Source organism: Thunnus albacares, chromosome 2, assembly GCF_914725855.1.
Source record: "Thunnus albacares chromosome 2, fThuAlb1.1, whole genome shotgun sequence".
Lineage (NCBI taxonomy): Eukaryota > Metazoa > Chordata > Actinopteri > Scombriformes > Scombridae > Thunnus > Thunnus albacares.
In genome coordinates, this window is record NC_058107.1 from 2,015,611 (window position 1) to 2,035,886 (window position 20,276).

A 20,276-nucleotide genomic window follows, 5' to 3' on the forward strand; every position below is an offset into this window, starting at 1 on the left:
ACAGGTGAAGTCACACCTCGCTACGTCCATCTTAATATACAGTCTTCAGCAGCCAAAACAGTTGTTTAGGTGGGTGTGGTGCATTATTTTTACTGCTTAGAAATCTAACTTTAGTTATTTTCTGAAAAATAACTTACTTTTTGTATATTTAAAAGCCAAACAGTTCTGCTTTAATGATGACACCATTACCTTTTTGATAGAAGCTTGCCAGTTGTACATAATCTTAAACTTCACATAACTATGATTTAAGTCAAAAACTATTTTGTAGTTTTTGGCCTATTATGACAGATTCAATTGACCACTAAAGTTACACCATTCTCCAGACTGTAAAAAAGAGATATGGATATATAAATGATATAAGTTTAACATATTAAGTGTCTTTGTTTACCTGGAAGGCATTGAGAGCTATGAAGACATAGGCGACTACTACGGACAGATGGACCAGAACTCCACACAGCCAGGTCAGACCCAGGACGGGCAGCAGGATGAGAACCGGCCTTGTCACAGCCCTGCAAACATATGCAGATGTGCATACATGATTCATACAGTACAATATGTGCATGTATCACACACATATACTCTCAAGGACAGATGCATGAGAATGAGCTCTAATAGACTTGAATTAGCCTGACATGATTGCTGAAACAAGACTTCACACTGTGTCGTGGCACTATTTGATTCCTTGGTGCTGTGCAAAACTTCTCTTTGTGAACCATTTTAGAAACATGAGTATAGACAGACAGAAGGACCCAGCAAAGTGGAGTTTTCAAGGTATTTTGATGACATTTTTCTTCTCAAATATTTCCTCCTTGAATCCTCATCAAACATATCTGCACAGCTATAGATTTTACCGCCTACCACAGTCACACTCCTGTTCCTTTGCAATCATCCTTTCAATGATCCTGGTGCTTATACCTCCAATAACTATTTCATGGGGCAAGGCAGAGAAGGTTGCCTTTGTTCAAACCACTATTGTTGTCACACTGCTGCACCTGGGTAAAGAGATTGACTTTTCAGACTGCGCTGTGTCTGCAAGGACAAAGCCAGCACTCAGTTCCCTCTCTTCCCTTTTATTTTTGAAAGTTGTTTTCCCTCTAATCCCCTGAACACTCTTGAGCTGGCGCAGACATCTACTTTCAGTCTGTTTGTAAGGGAATGAAGAGACACAGCAAGAATGGCGTGGGAATGGCGTCATGACATTGCCATCAGGCTAAGACAAACACATGGAAAGAAAATCTGGATAGAAGAGAGTTGCTACATGTTTGGTTGAAGGACTTTTACCTGAATATGAAAAGACATCCTAGCTTCTATTCAGCCATAAGGCATATTAATAATAATACCTTCTAATTATAATGTACTGACCTGTGTATTAACCTCCAAAAAAGCACATTAGTGCTCAAAGAACTGGGAGAAAAATGTCCTTAACCGCACATAGAAGTCTTTTAATAATTTACACAGACTCTGTACCTTCTATTCTATTTCGTACATCCTCTGCCCCCTAACGGTCTTCACTATTGGTTTACCTTTCCGCACCAAGACCAGATCTTTGCACTCACTGCCTAATCAGGAGGTAGCAACTGCGCAGCATCCTCCCACTATAAAACCCCAATGTCTAGACTGCTCGTCTCCTTTTTCACTCAGCCACCTCGAGAAACAGATCGCCTGCAAGTAGAAGTTCACCCTCTGGTGTCACGATAGAAGATGATGGCTATTAGCAAATTCTGCACCTCTTGTGCCTTGCCAATGCCACTGGCGGACTCCCATGAGTATTGCTTCTGCTACCTTGGCTGGTGGCACCAGGCAGAGCCCTGGCATCGATCAAGAGGGCAGAGGACCTGTGCACCCCATCCATGCATCTCTTGTATGTCTATCAGTGACAATAGGCAGTTGGTGGAACTGCATCCGAATCTGTCCTTCTGGCCAAAGGCAATGGAGGACATCTACTTGGCCGCCTCCTGGTCTTCCCCTTCAACCCTGTCTGGGACCTCGTCTGGAGCGGACTGAGGTGTTGGTAAGTGCCCAGCTTGTTTGCTGGCTTTTTGCGGTGTGATGCGAGACCCTCAGGCAGACAGTGCTCAACCGATGGACTGCTGCTGTTTTTTGGTTGGCTGCTTTTTGTGCTACTGTCGGTTTGGGCCCAGCTGGGAGTACATCTCATTCCTAATGGCCTTCACCTTCAGTGATAACCAATAGCTAAGCCCGTTAGAAGGAAGAGCATGCACGAAATAGAAATAGTAGTTACTTGGATGTAACTCCAAGTTCTATGAGTATGTGTGAGTCCCTCTAACTACAAGCTCAGCTGGCCCAAGTCATTTGTTGTTGAGTTTCAAAGGGAGACAGCATAGACGTTGGGGTCTTATAGTGGCAGGATTCTGTGCAGTCGCTACCTCCTGATTGGGCGGTGAGTGCAAAGATCTTTTCTCAGTTGTCGAGGCGGAGCCTTGTAGGGCAGTGACATTAACATAATCATTTTAACCTCATTGTTTGTCTCATAGTGGGATATCCACAGATATTGTAGTTTAGGTTTTATTTGTCAAACTTTTGTCCAACTGTCTCTGAGATTTCTGCCTCCACAACACTGAACTGAAGGTGAATGGAATTCAATTTGTGGCGCTCACAGAAATGAAAAATGATATTAAAAAAAATTCCACATCAGCATCTCTTTTCAGAATAATTGTCCCCATTATTCTGGATACTCCACAGAGTCACTCTGAGCAGTTTTCATTGGGACTATTTATTTGGTTGAAGGTATGTAGACTGTCCAGGGTAATTTGGGTGAACCAACCCTGTGAATGCATATTAATATGTTTGGCCAGAAATGAATCACCTGTGGCACCATACTGAGCATCTGTGGCTATGCTGCTAGAAATGTCACAAGCTTGTAGAATTAGTAGAAATGTTTGTGGAATCATCCTGTAACCATACTTACACACACTCCATTGTTGTCCAAAAACTATTAAAAACACGTCAATAAGCCACACTGTTGCATTGAGTGACATGTTCCTTCATTACCATGAACACACACACTGTCCTACTTCCACAAATACTGACTAGAGCGAAAAATGTGGATTCATCCACCGCTGAAAATAGTCCTCAACAAATGCACTATTTCCTCCTGCATGAGTGATGTTTGCAAATAGCAACACTGCCCAGCTGTTTGTTTTTAGGAAATGACTGAGACTTTTTCTTTAATGTAACTGTATTTGTGAGAGAATTTTGAAAGATTTACATTTTCAGTAGGTACCAATAGGCTTGGAGCTCACAGGGTAGAGAATTCGGACAGTATTGCCAGGCAAACTAACATAATGATTTGATCTATTCATAGGATTTGCTGAAGAAAAACATTGCCAGTCTTGTCCTTTTACTTTATTAGAAATCATAGAAGTAGCAGGATTTCTGCAATAAAATAACAGACCTAAGAATGGGTTCCTTGGCCAGTAAGAATTGTGTTTTTAAAGCCCTACAACAAAGATGAAGGATGTACATGTGTTATAAAAAACCTTCAAACAGTCCTCAGTAACTAAGACTAGATTACGATTTCTCTGTGAATGGCAGTAACATTAAAATGATCATTTTAACCTCATTGTTTGTCTCACAAATATTTTAGACACTGATCATGTTGTGAAGTGTCTAGAGGAACTGAAGATAACAGAAATGATGACAGATTGTAGTTTAAGACAAATAGATGTATTGCACACACACATATACACACACATACACAGTTGTAGTGGGACCAGGTGTTAAGCTGATAAGCCCATACTCCCATAGCAGACTCCTGAACCACTACTCCCAATCTCTCACACTGTCTCTATTGACTATAGCTGGCTCGACCAAAAAGGAAACAGCAAGCTTGCGTGTGTGTGTGTGAGAGAGAGAGAGAGAGAGAGTGAGAGTAAGAGAGTGTGAGAGAGAGCGTGGGCGCACGAGAGAAAGAGATTCATGAAAGAAAGCGCACAAAAAGCAGGAGGAGAGAGAGAGAGTGACAGAGAGAGGTAGAGAAGTCATTGTATCTCACCAGGTGAGGTCAAAGGTTTGCATCTTTGATGCTGAGCTTGGACTGAGCATCTTAGCACGGCGACGAGCGCTGGAAACGGTCACCATGACAACCCGACACAGTACAACTGCATTGACCTGCAGGCAGAGGACAACAGCATCAACATGGCCTCCAGCGAACACAAGATGTGCCGCTGCAGATCCACTTGGCCTCAGGCTCATATGAAGAGGAGGGAAAGTTTAGCCTCCTCCTCAGGCTGCTGGAAGTCACATCACTGTAAACAGCATTCAGCTGATGCACATTATTTCATTCTCCATTGCTCCTGGTCTCTCTGAGATGGGGAAAACAGAGTATAGAGGGGAAAATGCAGAAGCTCAGTCTTCATTTGGTAGGTTGCTCCTATGACCCTCTGTGTTATTTGGGATTTTTGTGAAACATTTGGGAAAATTCTGGGATCATGTCACCCATATTATGTTTCTCTTTCAAGTGAATTTTAATATTGATTGCTACCAAGCTATTAGTAACTTTTTTCCTCTTCCTTCTTTCAACTTTTTAAAATAAAGAAAATGTATCTTTTAACTAGAAGAGTGCACTCAGTAAGGTGCAGATCTCCACCAGGTGTGTCTGGGGGCATGTATAGTCTCAGTTTTCTTTAAGATGCATAGAATAGTGTAACAGTATTGTAACCAAGCATCCTCCTGGATTCATCTAACTTAATAAGGTAACAATAAACTGGACAATAAGTCCAAACTTCTCAATTTAAACATTGTTTTTTAATTAGAACATTTTGTTGTCACCCTCCTGGCTCCCTTACAGTCAAGATGGCGACAAAACTAACAAAAATGGGGATTTATTCATCTTGTATTGTGCCAAACTTTAGTTTATCATAACAAATCAGATGTGGAATTTATCTGCAGATGCTCTGGTTCAAGATGAGATCAAACTTTTCTATGGATGTCATTTTTTTGAGCCATAACAAAGGCCGAAATGTGGCCTGCAACAGACTTGTTTATCAGAAATAGTTGAAAATAGGTTTTTCAACAATTGTTTTTCAACAATTGTCTAGAAGAGCACAAGAGGTCCTTGAGCTTACAGTCATAAATGTGCACAAACAATACAAGGCTGATGGGTCCAGTACTATGTGAGACACACACACACACACACACACACACACACACACACACACACACACACACACACACACAGTGAGGTTACATACCGCCAAGACAAATATAACCGGTCCCACAAAAGCCCAGATTGTGTCGGTCTTCACGTTGAGCCAGCAGTGATCATCCGCCTTGTACTTGTCCACTGATACTGCCAGTGTTACACCAACTATTAGAACAGGTAGTCCTGAAAAAAATTCAATAAAAGCAAATTAAGTGTGGGTGTGCTGCAACAACAAAACAAGCAGTGTGTTTGAAGACATATTTACAGAACAGTGAATGCTGCAGCATCTGTTGATCAGACTATTTAGTCTGTTCTCTTCTCTCAGTCTATTTAGTCTGAGGGGGAACATTTGGCACATCCACATGGAGAGCTGAAAGAAACACCTGAATATTGTGGTGCTTATTCACACACTGTTCTCAGCTCACTATGCGACATAACACACAGTCACAGATGGATTTGGGAACATGAACAGCAACAGCTGCAGGATGTTTTTTTTTAATTGACTGGGTTAAGGTTGCCGTAAAACAAAACATCACATAACAGTGATATAGATTAACATCAATAAAACATCATTAGATTAATTCTAATAAACTGGAAGTAACTGCCACATAAGCATATAAGTCTAAAGCCCCGTTAGTAGCCCCTAAAGGCTGCAATGTTCATTACACTCCCCAATATAAAAGAGCAAATAAGCTAAGAATGTACAGTTTAGCCTGAGGGTGGCATGAGAGGACATGCCAGGGGTCATTAAAAGGGTTTATGTCCATGGAAGCATGAACAGGGGCAGCAAATATCATGACAATCTCCCCAATGAAATGAGATTTTGTCCTGAGGGTGGTGGAAGAGGAACAAACTTTCTCCAAAATGCTAAGGGTTCATCTTCTGGGGAATACAAATGAGCTCAGTATATTTCATCTGCCAGTCAGTTTTTAATAACTATTGTGTGTAATTACAAATTGTGGCTTGATGGTGATAAAATAGAAAAGTCATAGGATCATTACATCAGATCCATGCTATGGGCCTGTACCCTGTTAGATGAGGGTTGCACATTGGCCGAAACACACACTAGTTTTTACAATTCAATAACTAATTATGGATCAATACCTTTTTCGTTGTACTGTGTGGCCCATGTCTCTGAGGCAAAGCATGCCAGCATAAGCTGAGCAACAGAACACGTGGAGTTTAGCATGCTAGCTTGCTAATAGAATAATTTGGGGCATTTTAGAGGGCATACTGAGTTCATTTACAAATTAGTGATGCAATATTAATGTATTCAAATACATTTATTTATGATTACACTTGTGTTACCAAATGTTTGTTCCATATGCCCCAAGTCATGTTACGTGCAGGTTAAAGGTCTACACTGCTAAACAGGAAGTAGGAGAATTCAAAGGGCTTTGTATCTGACAGAGGGTGTTTTTTTTAAGTACGGTAAATAAAACAACCAAGAAATTACATTTATATACTAAATTGTTTTCCCAATCACGTCATGCTGGCAAACAGAATCGCTGCCCGGAATATGTTCACAGGCAAGGGTTTTTTGAGTGAATAAAGCGCTGCATTGTGTGTTGTACATTAACTTATAACCTTTCCTCATTATGTTAACAGAAAACATAATTCAGCTTCTTGCAAATGCAATTTAGTAAATGTAATTTAGCCAGTAAATAGCCATGGGTTTAGCCTAGCTGTTTCCTTCTGTTATTTATAAAAAGTTTTTATAAGTTAAGATGCTCTGCCCACAACCACAGACAGATGACAGGTTGATTTTGCCATCCTGAGGTAAAAAGGAAAAAAATCACCTTAAGTAAAGCTGAAGATGGGGGGTTTATGGGACATGTAGTCTTACTTTACAGAAGCAATTGAACTAAACATTGTATCGTGTCGTCATTTATTTTGTATACTGATAAAAATACACATAGCAACCTTGAGACCGATTGTATTCATTTAATTGTGGATAAAATCATTTTCAATTAGCCGTCTCAACTGAGATTCATGTTTTTAAATTTGTACATTTTTAGTCTAAATGCTCCATAAATTTTTTTTTTTTGAAAACAGGATTTGAATAGATCCTACCACATTCTACCATTTCAGTGCAATTTGTACCATCACAAAAATCCTAATACAAAAATTCCTATATGAGAATCCACATCCAGCTATGTTATATCACATCTGCCAATATGATCCTTACAAACTTAATATTCTACTACTTGTATTTGGTTTAATTGTGACCTCCATGTGAATCAGCACAGCAAGTCCTTAAAGCTGGCATTATGTACTGCTTTGGAACTTGTGCTTTGGTAATATTTATACAATATACAATATATAACATCTGAAAAAAACAGGCCACATTTTACATTTTTTGAGTCAATGACAGTGTAAATAGTATTCAGTTTATATTATGTGAATATAATAATCCCAGCCTTTCCCATGACTGTATCTTTTTTAAAATTTTTATCCAGAAGGAATCACTGAGAGGTAGGGTTCCTGCAGCGATGTCAAGCCAGCCTGCCTCTGTTGTCCTCCCCCAATGTGTCCCCACTTGAACTCAGCCCTCTCATATGTCTGTGAGGAGGGCAGCAACATACCCCAGCCCTCCAGCAGCTCAAACAGGCTGTCAGTGCACTTTACAGTAAAAGTGAGGTCATTAGGGACGGTTTAAGATTCATTAACTGTAAATGTGAACACTTGATGAGATTAGACAGAATAATCTATCACAGTTTTTTTTCTTCCTCTCCTTTGTTCTGCACTCTACTCAAAGGTTTTCTCCTCTGCTAATTGTTGTTCTTAATCCTGATTTGACAGACACAGTTTGCAAAAGATCATCACTGGTTTATATGTTTTCATCTCGATGATGCACAAACAGTAATAGAACAACATAGCAAAGAGATACATATTAAGGATGAGGTGTAACCAGGTCAATAATCAAAAAGGTTGACAGGATTAAAGAGTTTACCCCAGCCAATGATGTAGTAGAGTTTCATTCTGCGGTCCTCGCTGATGTTGACAGACACGACTTTGCTCCACAGCAACAAGCCCTCCACCAGCATCCAGGAGAAGGAGGCCATGAAGAAGAGATGGAGTAGTGCAGTCACCACAAAGCACGCCACCTGCAGGGTTTTAAATATATAGAAACAAAGATGTAATGATAAGGCTGCAGAGTGCATTAGTGATTTTACTATCCTTTTAGTCTTATCATTAAAGATTGTCCTGAGAAATCAGTGTTCAAAACAGAAAGAGTGTTATGTAACATGCTGAAAATAGTGTCCTTAAACTTGCATTAACAAGTTTTTCGGCCACTTGTGGCCAGTGGGAACTTCCTGTAAACGACATATTATCAACTTTTAACAGTTCCCTTTTAACATGTCCACCAGTCCAAGAGCACCGTTAGCATTCATTTGGAGTTGTGTCTCTGTTGTCCACCTGATGAAAGTAAGTCTTATTCTCCCTCTCCTTTTAGCTCTTTTTTTGCTCTCAAAGGTGTGATTCACCCTCTAATCATGTGACTGCACTGTACTGTGTTCTGTTGTCGCTTTTGTGGCTAGAAAAGTTTAATAGTGTGCAAGCACATTTTTATTTTGTGAAGTATGTGGTAAGAATTTGTATTATTTTGTGAATGTTCCACCTAACACACTTCAAATTTACAAATATGTCATATAGTCTCACCTCATTAGCAGATGCCCAGTTACTGCACATCAGGAGCAGCTCAGCGATGCCCAGAGCAACAATCAGGTTCTTATGGACGGTGGTACGGTCCGATTTAGGGACCCTGCACAAGTACATACACACATGTGAACACACATAGCATGAAATATTTGTGTGAAGATCCCACAAATATATTTCTCCGCGGTGCTGTTCACAAATCTACAGAGCACAATGTTCTGTTTTTTTTCTCATTTATTGATGTGAATCTGTCAGGTTTTTATGAAATGTTTTTCACCCTCGGCGCTTTACAGAGTGCACTCTGTGATGTTTGTGACTGACCCAACAGCGATGAAGAGGATGAAGGTGAAGAGGAGGCCACACAGAGACACTCCACAGCCAATGAACGTCAGCACCTGTAGAGCTTTTTCGTTCTCTGGGCTCCTCTGACACATACGCAGACACACAGACAAACACACACACACACAGTGTGAGCTGTAAATAGCAGCACATACTGTAGATGAAAGCCTATACAAAATACTGAGTGATAATTGGAGAGAGGAATGTTACCTGGGCTTCATAGACCTGCAGCAGCAATGCAAAATTGGTGGTGTGATTGCAGTAGCACACAGTGTATCCATATTGTTTGGACACTACCTCACACCCTTTGGTATTCCACCACCCACCATCCTCCGGACTAGTCAGACACAAACAACACATACTTACATATCTACATACTCGCAGGAATGCCAAGAATGAAAATATTCTGCTATCTAAAGGTTCAACAGCATTTGTCACATTTTCTTGATGAAACAGGTAAAATAACTGTGGTTACAGGTTACAGAGGAAACTGAGACCTCAAAATTGCCCACACTCTTTGAAAAAGTTCATTAGAACTTACATGAGATTAAAATCCCAGAAGGCACACACTGGATCATACACAGTACCAGTGGAATTCTGTAGGAAATATACAGCCAACATGATGAATATGATATTTAATTAAGATGAGGTGGTGGAGATATTAATGTAATTTGAAAAGGGGACAGTTTTGAGAGATTTTGCTAACCTGTGCTCTGTGGTGGAGCTGGAAGTGAACTGGCGTGCTGACTGGCTGGTCGTCTCCCAGCACTGTGGTGGATATGACAGAAGAGCCCAGGACAGTGCCCAAATACCTGGTTATGTACATAAATTCATACAAATCATCATAACAATGGACACAAGGATCGGGCAGAATTGGTAGGATTGGATTTGAAAATAAAATGGATTCAACCCTTTTTGTGTGCACATATAGAACATATGAAGGTTTTGCTCCAAGGAAGACAGAAAAATAAGACATATTCACATTATCATGAGGCAACTGGTTTTGCGTGCACCTCTTCCATTATTGATGCTGGCAGCATGATAACACGCTCCCGATGGTAATGCTTGCATGTTGTTGTTTAGCAGGTATAATTTTTACCATCTTAGTTTAGTGTGCTTGCATGTTAACATTTGCTAATTAGCACTAAACACAAAGTACAGCTGAGGCTGATGGGAATGTCATGGTAGGTAATGTATTTGGCTTCCCCAGTCGAGGCTACAGAAGAGCAATGTAACAACTTAATTTACTTCTTCATAGCCAGGGTCAACAGCTCTCTCTGATGTCCAGCTCTCCTCCATCCACCTCCATTTTACTACATCAGGCAGAGCCACATTGAGGAAAGGATCTAAGGAAGATGAAACCCTGTGGTTGTGCCCTGGACCCCATTCCCACAGCTCTGCTCTAATACATCCCTATTCTCAGCCCCTGATCACCAAAACTGTCAACCTCTACCTTCAAACCGGTAGTGTTCTATCTGCACTAAAGGTCGCACCCTGGACCCAGAAGTTCTTGCCAGCTACAGATCTATCTCCAACTTCCCTTTCCTGTCCAAGGTGTTGGAGAGAGTGGTTGCTTCTGAGCTTCAGGACTACCTTAAACACAACAACCTATTTGAAATTTCCAGGTTTTCATTCAGTACACAGCACTGAAACAGCTTTGCTCAGGGTTGTGAATGACCTGCTGATGGCAGCTAATGCAAGGTCCCCTTCTCTCCTGATTCTCCTTGACTTGAGCGCTGTATTTGACAGCTCTGCAACATGGGAAGGCATTTTCATCTTAACTCTTATTACTGTTTTCTTTATGTTGTGTGTTCTATGTTATTAATACTGTAGCACTTTGAGTTTCACTATGAATAAAAAGTATGGTACAAATTAAATGTATTATTATTATTATTATTATTGCATCCATGCAATAATGACAACAACAAAACAAAAATAACAACCACATGGTGACAGTAGAAATATCACAGGATATTTTACAAAATTTGGTGCCAATCCATCAGTGAAAACTTTGACCTGCTAATGGTGTAACAGAAAAAGTCAAAGGACCACCAAAGTTGTTAGAATATATCCCCTGTGGAACTTGAATATCTGTAGTAAATTACATGGAAAAGTATCAAATAGTTGTCAAAATATTTCACTGAATCACAAATGTCAAGCTACCAAAATAGGCTTCATCCTCTGGGGACCATGAATGTGTGTACCAAATGTAATGGCAATCCATGCAATAGTTGTTGAAATATTTCAGTTTGGACTGACTGACAGATAGACTGACATTGCTATCCTCAGAGAAAAATATTATGTTAATTTTATTCAAAGGCTAGCAAGTAATTCTTTGAAAACATGTTTCTTATGACTTGAGGATTACTGTATGTGTCACACTAGCTAGGCTCCCTGATACCTTCATACAGAACAGTTATGAAGTGTTATTTTCATTCAGCCAAAAGGTATGAAGACATCTTATGTTTTCGCTCTAATCGATGTGAATGTTTGGTAAGATTTTAGCAAAAAGGCAATTTCAAACCTAAAAAGCTGGAGGCTTTCCCAAGACGGAAAAGGCAAAGAGGATGTGAATTTACCACCCACCATGTGTCAGATACATAAAGCTAGACAAATTAAAATTAACATAAATTATATTTACCTTAGTAAATGGCATATAAATTAACTCCCAAAATTTCTAGCTCTATCCAGCGTGCATACTAATGCTTTAGCATAGAGTGAGCATGTGTTATGTGGATTGATACCTTTCTAAAAGCTAAAATAACTTTTAACACTATTATATTGACATAGCAGACAACTTTAGGGAATAGGTAGAACAAAGTTAAAATTCCCCAAAAACAGACACTTTACATGGCAGAGGATCTCTTTTCCTCTTAATCCTCTGAATTGTTTTATTGATTGTGTTCATTAAGTTAGCTAAATTGCTCACTCGAAAGTTAATTCTAGACAACAACAGCAACAACAAGTCAATATAGTGCGCCACAATATCTGATGTAAAAAACATGCCATATTGTGACAAGTGTGGTGGTGGTTCAGTAGAAAAATTACATTTAAAAGGAACAAAAACAGTCCATTTCCAGCTCCACTTATGCTTGTACATTACCTCTGGCTGCCATCAGTGACGGTAGGTACCATGGTGATGTTCTCCTCAGGATTGAAAAGAGGCCGCAGAGAGCCATACCACGTGTTGACCAACGTGAGTTTATGGAAGCCTGCACATTCAACACAACAGCAAGATTAACATTTCTTCAGCTTGTACCAGACAGCAAAATAAAACAGTACTAAGAGAAATATAGTTCAGTTGGGATCACTTATTGTTCAAGATGAATAGTTGTTGCAAAACCCAACAATGTGCCTCCATCTGCACTTCACTGCTAGACCTTGGGAGAGTAAGTAGGTGAATGCATGCTACACATTCACAAGTCTGTCGTTAGTGTATCGTCCACTGCATTCTTTCATTGTCTTCTTTCTTTGCAAACATTCGGCACTGTCATAAATAAGTCTGAATAACTGATTGCTGTGCATGCAAGTGGAGGAAGATGATTGGTTCTTGTAGCATTTTTCCTACCGTTGTTATGGAGATCCTGTATCTTCTGATGTGAGACTGAAATACAGTCTAGGTTGGTGTGTTTCTCTGTCTCAGGCCCACAGAAGCTGGATCCCCTGGATCCTTCCTGCAGCCTCTGCTGCTGCACCTCTAGTTCTGCAAATGACAAGGGAACAAAGAAAAGATTTATTGAGTTACAGATAGAGGCATTCTTAATAAAATATGTTTTATCGTCAAATTGATTTTGAGGCAGTAAAAAATATCTTAAAGCTGACAATTTGTATTGCACAGGCATCCTTTGCAATATAAATCTGTAGAAAATAAATGATCACTTCACTGGAAGGTAAAGTCATCGAGTTTCTTTCGTTCTCAATCGTATTGGCACATTTTCAATACTGACAGTATCAAAACAACAGAGATGGTTTGGATTGTAATCAAGATTAATTAACCTGAGCAGGAACAGTGTTACCATGGCAACTTTTAGCATATTTTTGCTAGACTATAATAGCTCTGTATTTTATGTCAAGAATCTACTAGAATTTTTTTTTCTTGCAACACTCTTTAGTGCAATGCCAAGGTGAGTAAACACTGGACATCTAAAAAGAAAATCTATGGGGAAAATTGAGGTTTTAGAAGTTCCATGAACAAATCATGTGTCCTATTTTTTTGAATTCTGCCCCCTCCTTAGTATGGAAAAGGCATAGGAGAAAAAATAAGAGAACACAGAGTTTCATCAACTCCTCTCTGAGTGTTCTGCAGCATCAACATAAGCTGAACATCAGTAGTTTCACAAAGACAGGGTTTATTGCAGAGCTATTGTGCTAAACTGCATTACATTGTACAAGTGTACCTAATAAAGTGTAACTGTTTGTATATCAGGGATATTCAGTTTTGATAGTCCTCTTAATGACCTTGGTGGCATATAAAGTACCTGTCCTTGTAGCTACAGTGTCTACAGTAGAGACTCAAACCAGCAAAGCTTACATAAGAATGTGTGGCATGGTAACTGTTTCATTTAGTCCAACAGTAGCCCTCGTGATGGTTAGACTAGGAACAGTCTGACATTTTGGGAAATACACTTGTTGCATTTTTTTTTCCATTTTTGACAAAGCTAGGCTAGCAGTTTCCCCCTGATTTCAGGCTTTGTGCTAAGTTAGGCTAAACATCCATGAAACATCGTACTGAGGGGGAAAATACAGTTTACTACAATTTGGGTTGTATTTTATGGCTCTGTATTAACAATATTAACAATATAATTGCTGAGATCTCAGAGGGCAACATCTCTAAAAAAAAGGTCCAACGGGGCATCAAGTACAAACAGTCAGATGATTAGAAAGGTTATAAACATGTTGAGAGTTTTGCTAGATTAGCAGTGACTTTATTTGGAGATCAAACTGAAAGCATGGGCACATGAAATGTTGCTAACAATCCCTCATTGCACAGGAAACAGTTGAACCATGTAGTCAGTCAGGCTGTAAACCAGGATGGATATTTACAATGGCCAGTTTGGGATGTAATTTTACTCTTTGCCATAACCTATTGGACATATATTTGTTTAGAGATCTCAGCGATTACTTTAGTTAATAAGATTTATCTTTACTGATGAACTGATGATTACATCAGTTCATCAGAGCTGGCCAGAGCTTTCAAAATAAAACTCAAGTTCTAATAACCCTTGGCTTTACTTTGATGCCAAAAGCCCAAAGTTAAACCTTGATATCACCTATATCTATTCGTCTATTGAAGCTCACTCTGAATAGCTAACAGAGCATTCAAATAAAATAATTTGTCTTTTGGTGGTCATATTGCAGGTCCACAGTTCTTAGGACATGAGATTTTGGAGGTGCACGGATAGCTTATGTCTACAGCTGTAGCTGATCATACCATCCCTGAAAAGATTGGTTTTAAAATAATGTCTGACTACAGCATAGTATCTGGTCAACCATGATGATGATGTATAGAAGCTGATGCAACATACTGAAACCAACAGTTCTATAGTGTTAAAATGATATGGGGCTTTTTTCCTATCTTTATTCAAGAGAGTGGTCTTTCAATATGAGAGCATGCTTTATTTATGTCACATACAGATTTTGTAAAGCTTTGTAAACCCTACTTTCACTTAGATTTGCTCTGCTTCTGCTCAAACTGTATGCTTGTACTCTGATATATTGTTGCTTGCACAAAATTCTGCTCTCAGATTTCTGCTCTGCTCTCTGATTTTTTGTGCAAGAACCCTGTGAAAATCCCCCAACCATTAGAATGCCAGGTGTAGTGTTGACCAATGAAATGATCCTTGCCTCCTTACAGGTGCGTTCGCTTTAGTTTGTCCCGGACAGGCAGTTACTCTTTAATCGGGTTCATTCACTCCTGCCCTCCAGGGCTTTATTGAATGTGCTTCCCTTGCTTTCTTTACAACTTTTACAATAAGAGGACAGTTAATATATATACCAGCGCCCATACGTTTCTGTTTACCAATAGCTACATATAATAGTAGCTGTATAGCACACTGGCCTCCCGTCAGTGTGCTGGAGGAGAAAATGACGTCACCTTCTTGACTCAGGAGCAGGAGTCTCGTGGATCTCCAAAGTTAAGGATCTCTACTGAGTTTTTTAAAATTTTAATGGTGCTATTACTTTCTTCATATTGAATTACTAAAGTCATATTTGCGACATGAGAACATTATGTGAACACTGTTGCTAGGCAACTAACAAAAAAATGGACGCAACTGTGTTTCTTTCTTCTGTATTTTAGTGCTTAGGAATTTATTTTATTTATTCCAATCCCATTTAGTGCTACAGCGTGATCAATGGAGCTGAAGATACACATTTAGCTACTTATCATTTCTCTGGGTTTGACTACTCTGCTAGGTCATCAGGTCAGTAATTAATAATTCTAGACACACAATTTAAGGATTTCCTTAGCTTTATCAGTAACAGACCCCTCGTTGATCAACTGGAAAGCTAGTATTTAATGTCTGGAATGTACAGTGCTGTGCAAAAGTTTTACGCACCCTAGATGTTTAGATTCTTATCCATTATGCAATACCATCAGGGAGGTGTCTGATCGGTCCCAAATTTATTCATGACATGACAATGACCCCAAGCATACAGCCAGAGTCATAAAGAACTATTTTCAGCAACAAGAAGAATGATGCAACAGATGGTTTGGCCTCCACAGAGCCCTGATCTCAACATCATGGAGTCAGTCTGGGATTACATGAAGAAGCACTTGAGATGGCCTAAATAATAAATCCACAGAAGAACATTCTTTCTCTAGGATGGTAACAACAACCTACCTGCAAGTTACCATGAAAAACTGTGTTAAAGTGAACCGAGGAGAACTGCTGCTGTTTTAAAGGCAAAGCTGCTCACAGCAAATATTGATTTCATTTAGGTTTCTGCTGTTTACTCAACTTTGTAAGGAGTTAATTGATAAATTAAAACAATTTATAGCAATATTTTTGTAAGCATTCTCACTTTAATTTTAGTGCCTAAAAACATGTGACTGATTTAATTGTAGATAATGCACATACGGTACCTGCGAGTGGGGACATGTGTTTTTAAAATGTAGGAGCTCATTGAAGTTGCTTTTGTTTTCTAATGTCTTAATGTGTTAGCTAGTTACTTTTGCTGTTTGTACTTTTCCAATAAAAAAAGAAAAAAAAGACACAGCAGCGTCCATTTTGTTGTTAGTTGCCCAGCAACAGTGTTCACTTAACGTACAACACTTGAAAGCCAAACAGTATCACGGATGTATCCTTGTGCCACAAATATGACTTTATTAATTCAATTTGAAAGAAATAATAAGCCCATTAAAATAAAAGACTTAATTGAGGTCCTTGACTTTGGCAAACCGCTAGACTCTCACTCCTGATTCATAACGGTGACATCATTTTCTCCTCCAGCACACCAATGTGAGGCTGGCGTACTATAGGGCTACTATTATATGTAGCCAAGCTATTATAGTAAAAAAAAAAAACACATATGGGCGCTGGTATATATATTAACTGTCCTTTTATTCCAAAAGTCATAAAGAAAGCAAGGGAAGTACATTTAATAAAGCCATGGAGGGCCCTGGAGGGCTTTATTAAAGCTCTAGAGGGCGGTTACTCTTTAACCCCTGTATGGGATGCTCTAAGAAGTAAAATGAATGCGCCCACAAGGACTCGGGGATCATTTCATTGGTCAACACTACACCTGGCAAGCGGGTAGCTCCCGGTCTGAGAGGTGAAGCCAATGCGGAAGTGCCTTACACCTGCATTATTTCTAACGGCCATCAGGGGGCGACTCCACTGACTGCAAAAAGAAGCCTGATTGCATGCAAGTCTATGAGAAAATGATGCTACTTCTCACTTGATTTATTACCTCAGTAAACACTTTCCTAATGAGTTTATGTGTCAATCACTAATTTCAAGACTTCCTCAATACATCATGACGTTCATTTTGTAAATGATGGTCCCATTTAGAGTAAAATAGATGATAAAGCTGCATATGCTTTAGGGCCCCGCTACGTTGAGATTGACAAGTTGCTACCACAGTGACGGCGCTGATTATGTAACGTAATCATGGCATATAGGTGTAGCTGCTGCTATTTCAGTGTGTTTTCAGTTCATGAAAGTTAATTGTAACATTTTGGTCGCCTAAAGCATTGTTCAGTGTTTGGCTGTAACAAAGACACATCAGTGAGTTGGATGGTCAGTTTTTCCAGTGAGTACATTTTGTTTTAACGGTTCTAGGCCTGTTTTTCGCTAGCTAAAATTAGCATTAACATTAGCATTATCACTGTTAACCCATGAATGTATAATAGAAGCTGGATAGGGTGCCGCTGCTCAGCCTTGCGGCCAATTTTTCCCAGTGGCCACAACGCGGTATTGCAGTGAAAAATCCCCCTGTAGCCCAAAAAGGATTTTCCCCATAGACCACCATTGTAAAACAGACGTCTGTAAAACTGTTGACAGGACACCTCGCACTGCAAACAACATCAATTATGACTCTTTCTATTATGAACTTTTGATTCATGGAGGTTTTATATATATATATGTATATATATATATATTAAGTTGTAAAACTTTCCTCAAGCCAAGAAAAGTGATTTAAAAATCAGTGACGTCATCACAATGTAAAGTCTATGGGCTGAGCGGGAGCTTGCGGGCGGGGCCAGCAGGGGAAACACTAGTGCACATGTTCAGTGGGCCACACAACATGGAAGCAAACCCGGAAGCTAGAAACTTTTTTTGGCGTATGTGCCAGACGAGTAATTCCTATAGGAGTGAATGGGCGCCATTTTTTGTCTGGTATCCAGCTCTTATAATACATCAGTGTGTTAACCATAGACTGTAAATGCACTGTGCTAACCAAGCTAGCCGCTAGCGCTATGGTCAGTGCCACCCTCTCGTCCAAATATGGTCACTTCTGGCTCCACAAATCAAACATGGCAACAGTCAAATCCAAGATGGCGATGGTCAGATCGCTACACTCGAGGTTTCAAAATGGCAGTTCACAAACCAGTGTGTGACTACCTCCATATTTTTTTACAGTCTATGGTTGTTGCACAAAAAATCAGAGAGCAGAGTAGAAATCTGAGAGCAGACGTCTGATGAGCGCACAGAAGCAGCCCGGGTATGAGGAGAAGGAATGAAGCTGGAGCAAGAATTCTGTGCAAGCAACAATATATACACACCCACCAACATATGAGTGTAAGCATACAGTTTGAGCAAATCGAGTGTGAGGGCAAGGTTTTAAGGAAAGTAGCCTATTACAAAATCTGAATGTGAAATCAATAAATCATGCTCTCAAATTAAAAGACCACACTCTTGAATAAAATACCGGTAATAATAAAATAATAAAGATCACAGAAAAGCCCCTTAAAATGACAGCTAAGATGAAATCCAGGGTTGTCTGCACTGCATCATTTGTAAAAGCAATATTTGATTGTCAGTCAAAAACTCTTTTCTTAGAATGATTTTTGTACAATTCTATTTCTGTGTGAATAATCCTCACTATCGGTGAATGGAAGCTATTTTCCTAAAGGTCAGCGCAGCCAGTTTTCTAAAGCACCTCCATGATGCACTTAGACCTGGCTCAAATGTGTCATTCCTCAAAATTCCTTTGCTATATTTGTGTCATATGTTTTGTGTGTGTGTGTGTGTGCGTATGACGTGTGACTCACTTATGTTGGGGCTATGAATGGTCAGGTGATCAGTCTCTGCCATCAAGCGAGGGCTCAGGCTGGTCACCATCCGGTCAATATTCTTGACCACATCCATGGGGCCGTTCACCACCTAAATCACACGGAGCAACAGCATCTCAGCCGCAACATTCAACCATTCTGCCCTGCTCAGGGTAGCTAAAGAGGTACATTTCAAAATGACCATTCAAATACCACACAATAAAAAGCGCTTTCAGCACCGCAAACTGTTTGCCAGAGTCTACGTACAGTTTGACTGAAGAGGTCACCCACAGTTCAATAGATAGGCCTATAATGCAGGGTACAATCGTGGATTTTTGCCATTGTCTGTTTTGAAACCCCTCATTCTGAATTCAATATGCCCATCTAAGAGCTGAGCCTTGGAGACAGAGCTGGCAGCAGAGCGAGGGAGGTTTGCGGATGAGTACATCCACAGTTTTTCTGAGTGCTGCTCATCCATTGAGTCTGGGCTGAGGTGGCCTTGGAGCACTGAGAGGCCTGGGGGAAGGGAGGCAAGCGCTGATAGAAACACAACACTTGTCATGAGGCAGCCTCCATACAGATCCATACACTCCAGCATCAATAGTGCAGAGGCACAAGTGACAAAAAAGACACAATGTACCCAGTGGGAAGTGGGTGAGAGCATGATTTCCTCTCTGAATGATCATGTAGTTTAGAAATTATGAATTTGAAAATAAATGTTTCAATGAATGATGAAGCTACGTCTTCATCAAGACGAATGGAGACTGTGTCAGTCCTGTTCTACCACTGCTGATGAGCCCTGATGGTAATGCATCTGTAGAAGTATACTGCCCTCTAGTGGTTTAAAGCTGAAACAACAGCAGTCTATATATCCATTTGTCTAGTGCTCAGTTGTACAAACGTTTTGTGACTCTGGACAAATTATTTCAATAGCATTTTTGATGCTATTGAGTTGCATCGTGGGAAATGTAGGATAAAACCAAATTATGATGATGTGGGCACCTGGCCTTGTAAATTTTCATGGTAGCTGTAGTTTTCATATTTTTTTAGGAACGTTTTTCAACTTCTTAAAGCAAGTGTCAATTTGTCTTAGAACATGAGAGGTCAATGAAAGAAATGCTGAATGAGAGATTGCATTGAGTTTCAGAAGCTAGTGGAACAGAGACGAGCCTGGATGTGACTTTGGCTCTCTATACTTAACATAATCCTTTTGTCAAGTAACAATGTTTTATCTCTGAATACACATGTACAGTACAATAAAAAGCCTAGAAAAAAGTGTATACTTCTTCAGTACCTTACAAAAACATCTTCAAAATATGAACTTGAAATATGAAGAACTAAAACAGGCTTCTATTGCCTTGATGACAACTCCTACTAGCATTATTTAGAGATTTGTAA

The 20,276-nt window shown here is 39.7% G+C and overlaps 1 protein-coding gene across 1 annotated transcript in view; it reads right to left on the reverse strand.

The window, feature by feature from the left end:
- The window catches only part of adgrd2 (adhesion G protein-coupled receptor D2), a 38,106-nt gene that overhangs the window by 11,055 nt on the left and 6,775 nt on the right, over positions 1-20,276 (reverse strand). The window contains exons 8-19 of the mRNA XM_044362756.1: positions 18,879-18,990; positions 12,732-12,866; positions 12,267-12,375; positions 9,870-9,975; positions 9,705-9,760; positions 9,374-9,500; positions 9,146-9,249; positions 8,828-8,930; positions 8,118-8,271; positions 5,214-5,347; positions 4,016-4,131; positions 389-509 (exon numbers count right to left, since the gene is read on the reverse strand). Of these exons, the coding sequence (XP_044218691.1) occupies positions 389-509; positions 4,016-4,131; positions 5,214-5,347; positions 8,118-8,271; positions 8,828-8,930; positions 9,146-9,249; positions 9,374-9,500; positions 9,705-9,760; positions 9,870-9,975; positions 12,267-12,375; positions 12,732-12,866; positions 18,879-18,990 (1,377 nt within the window). The remainder of the gene's footprint in view (positions 1-388; positions 510-4,015; positions 4,132-5,213; positions 5,348-8,117; positions 8,272-8,827; positions 8,931-9,145; positions 9,250-9,373; positions 9,501-9,704; positions 9,761-9,869; positions 9,976-12,266; positions 12,376-12,731; positions 12,867-18,878; positions 18,991-20,276) is intronic.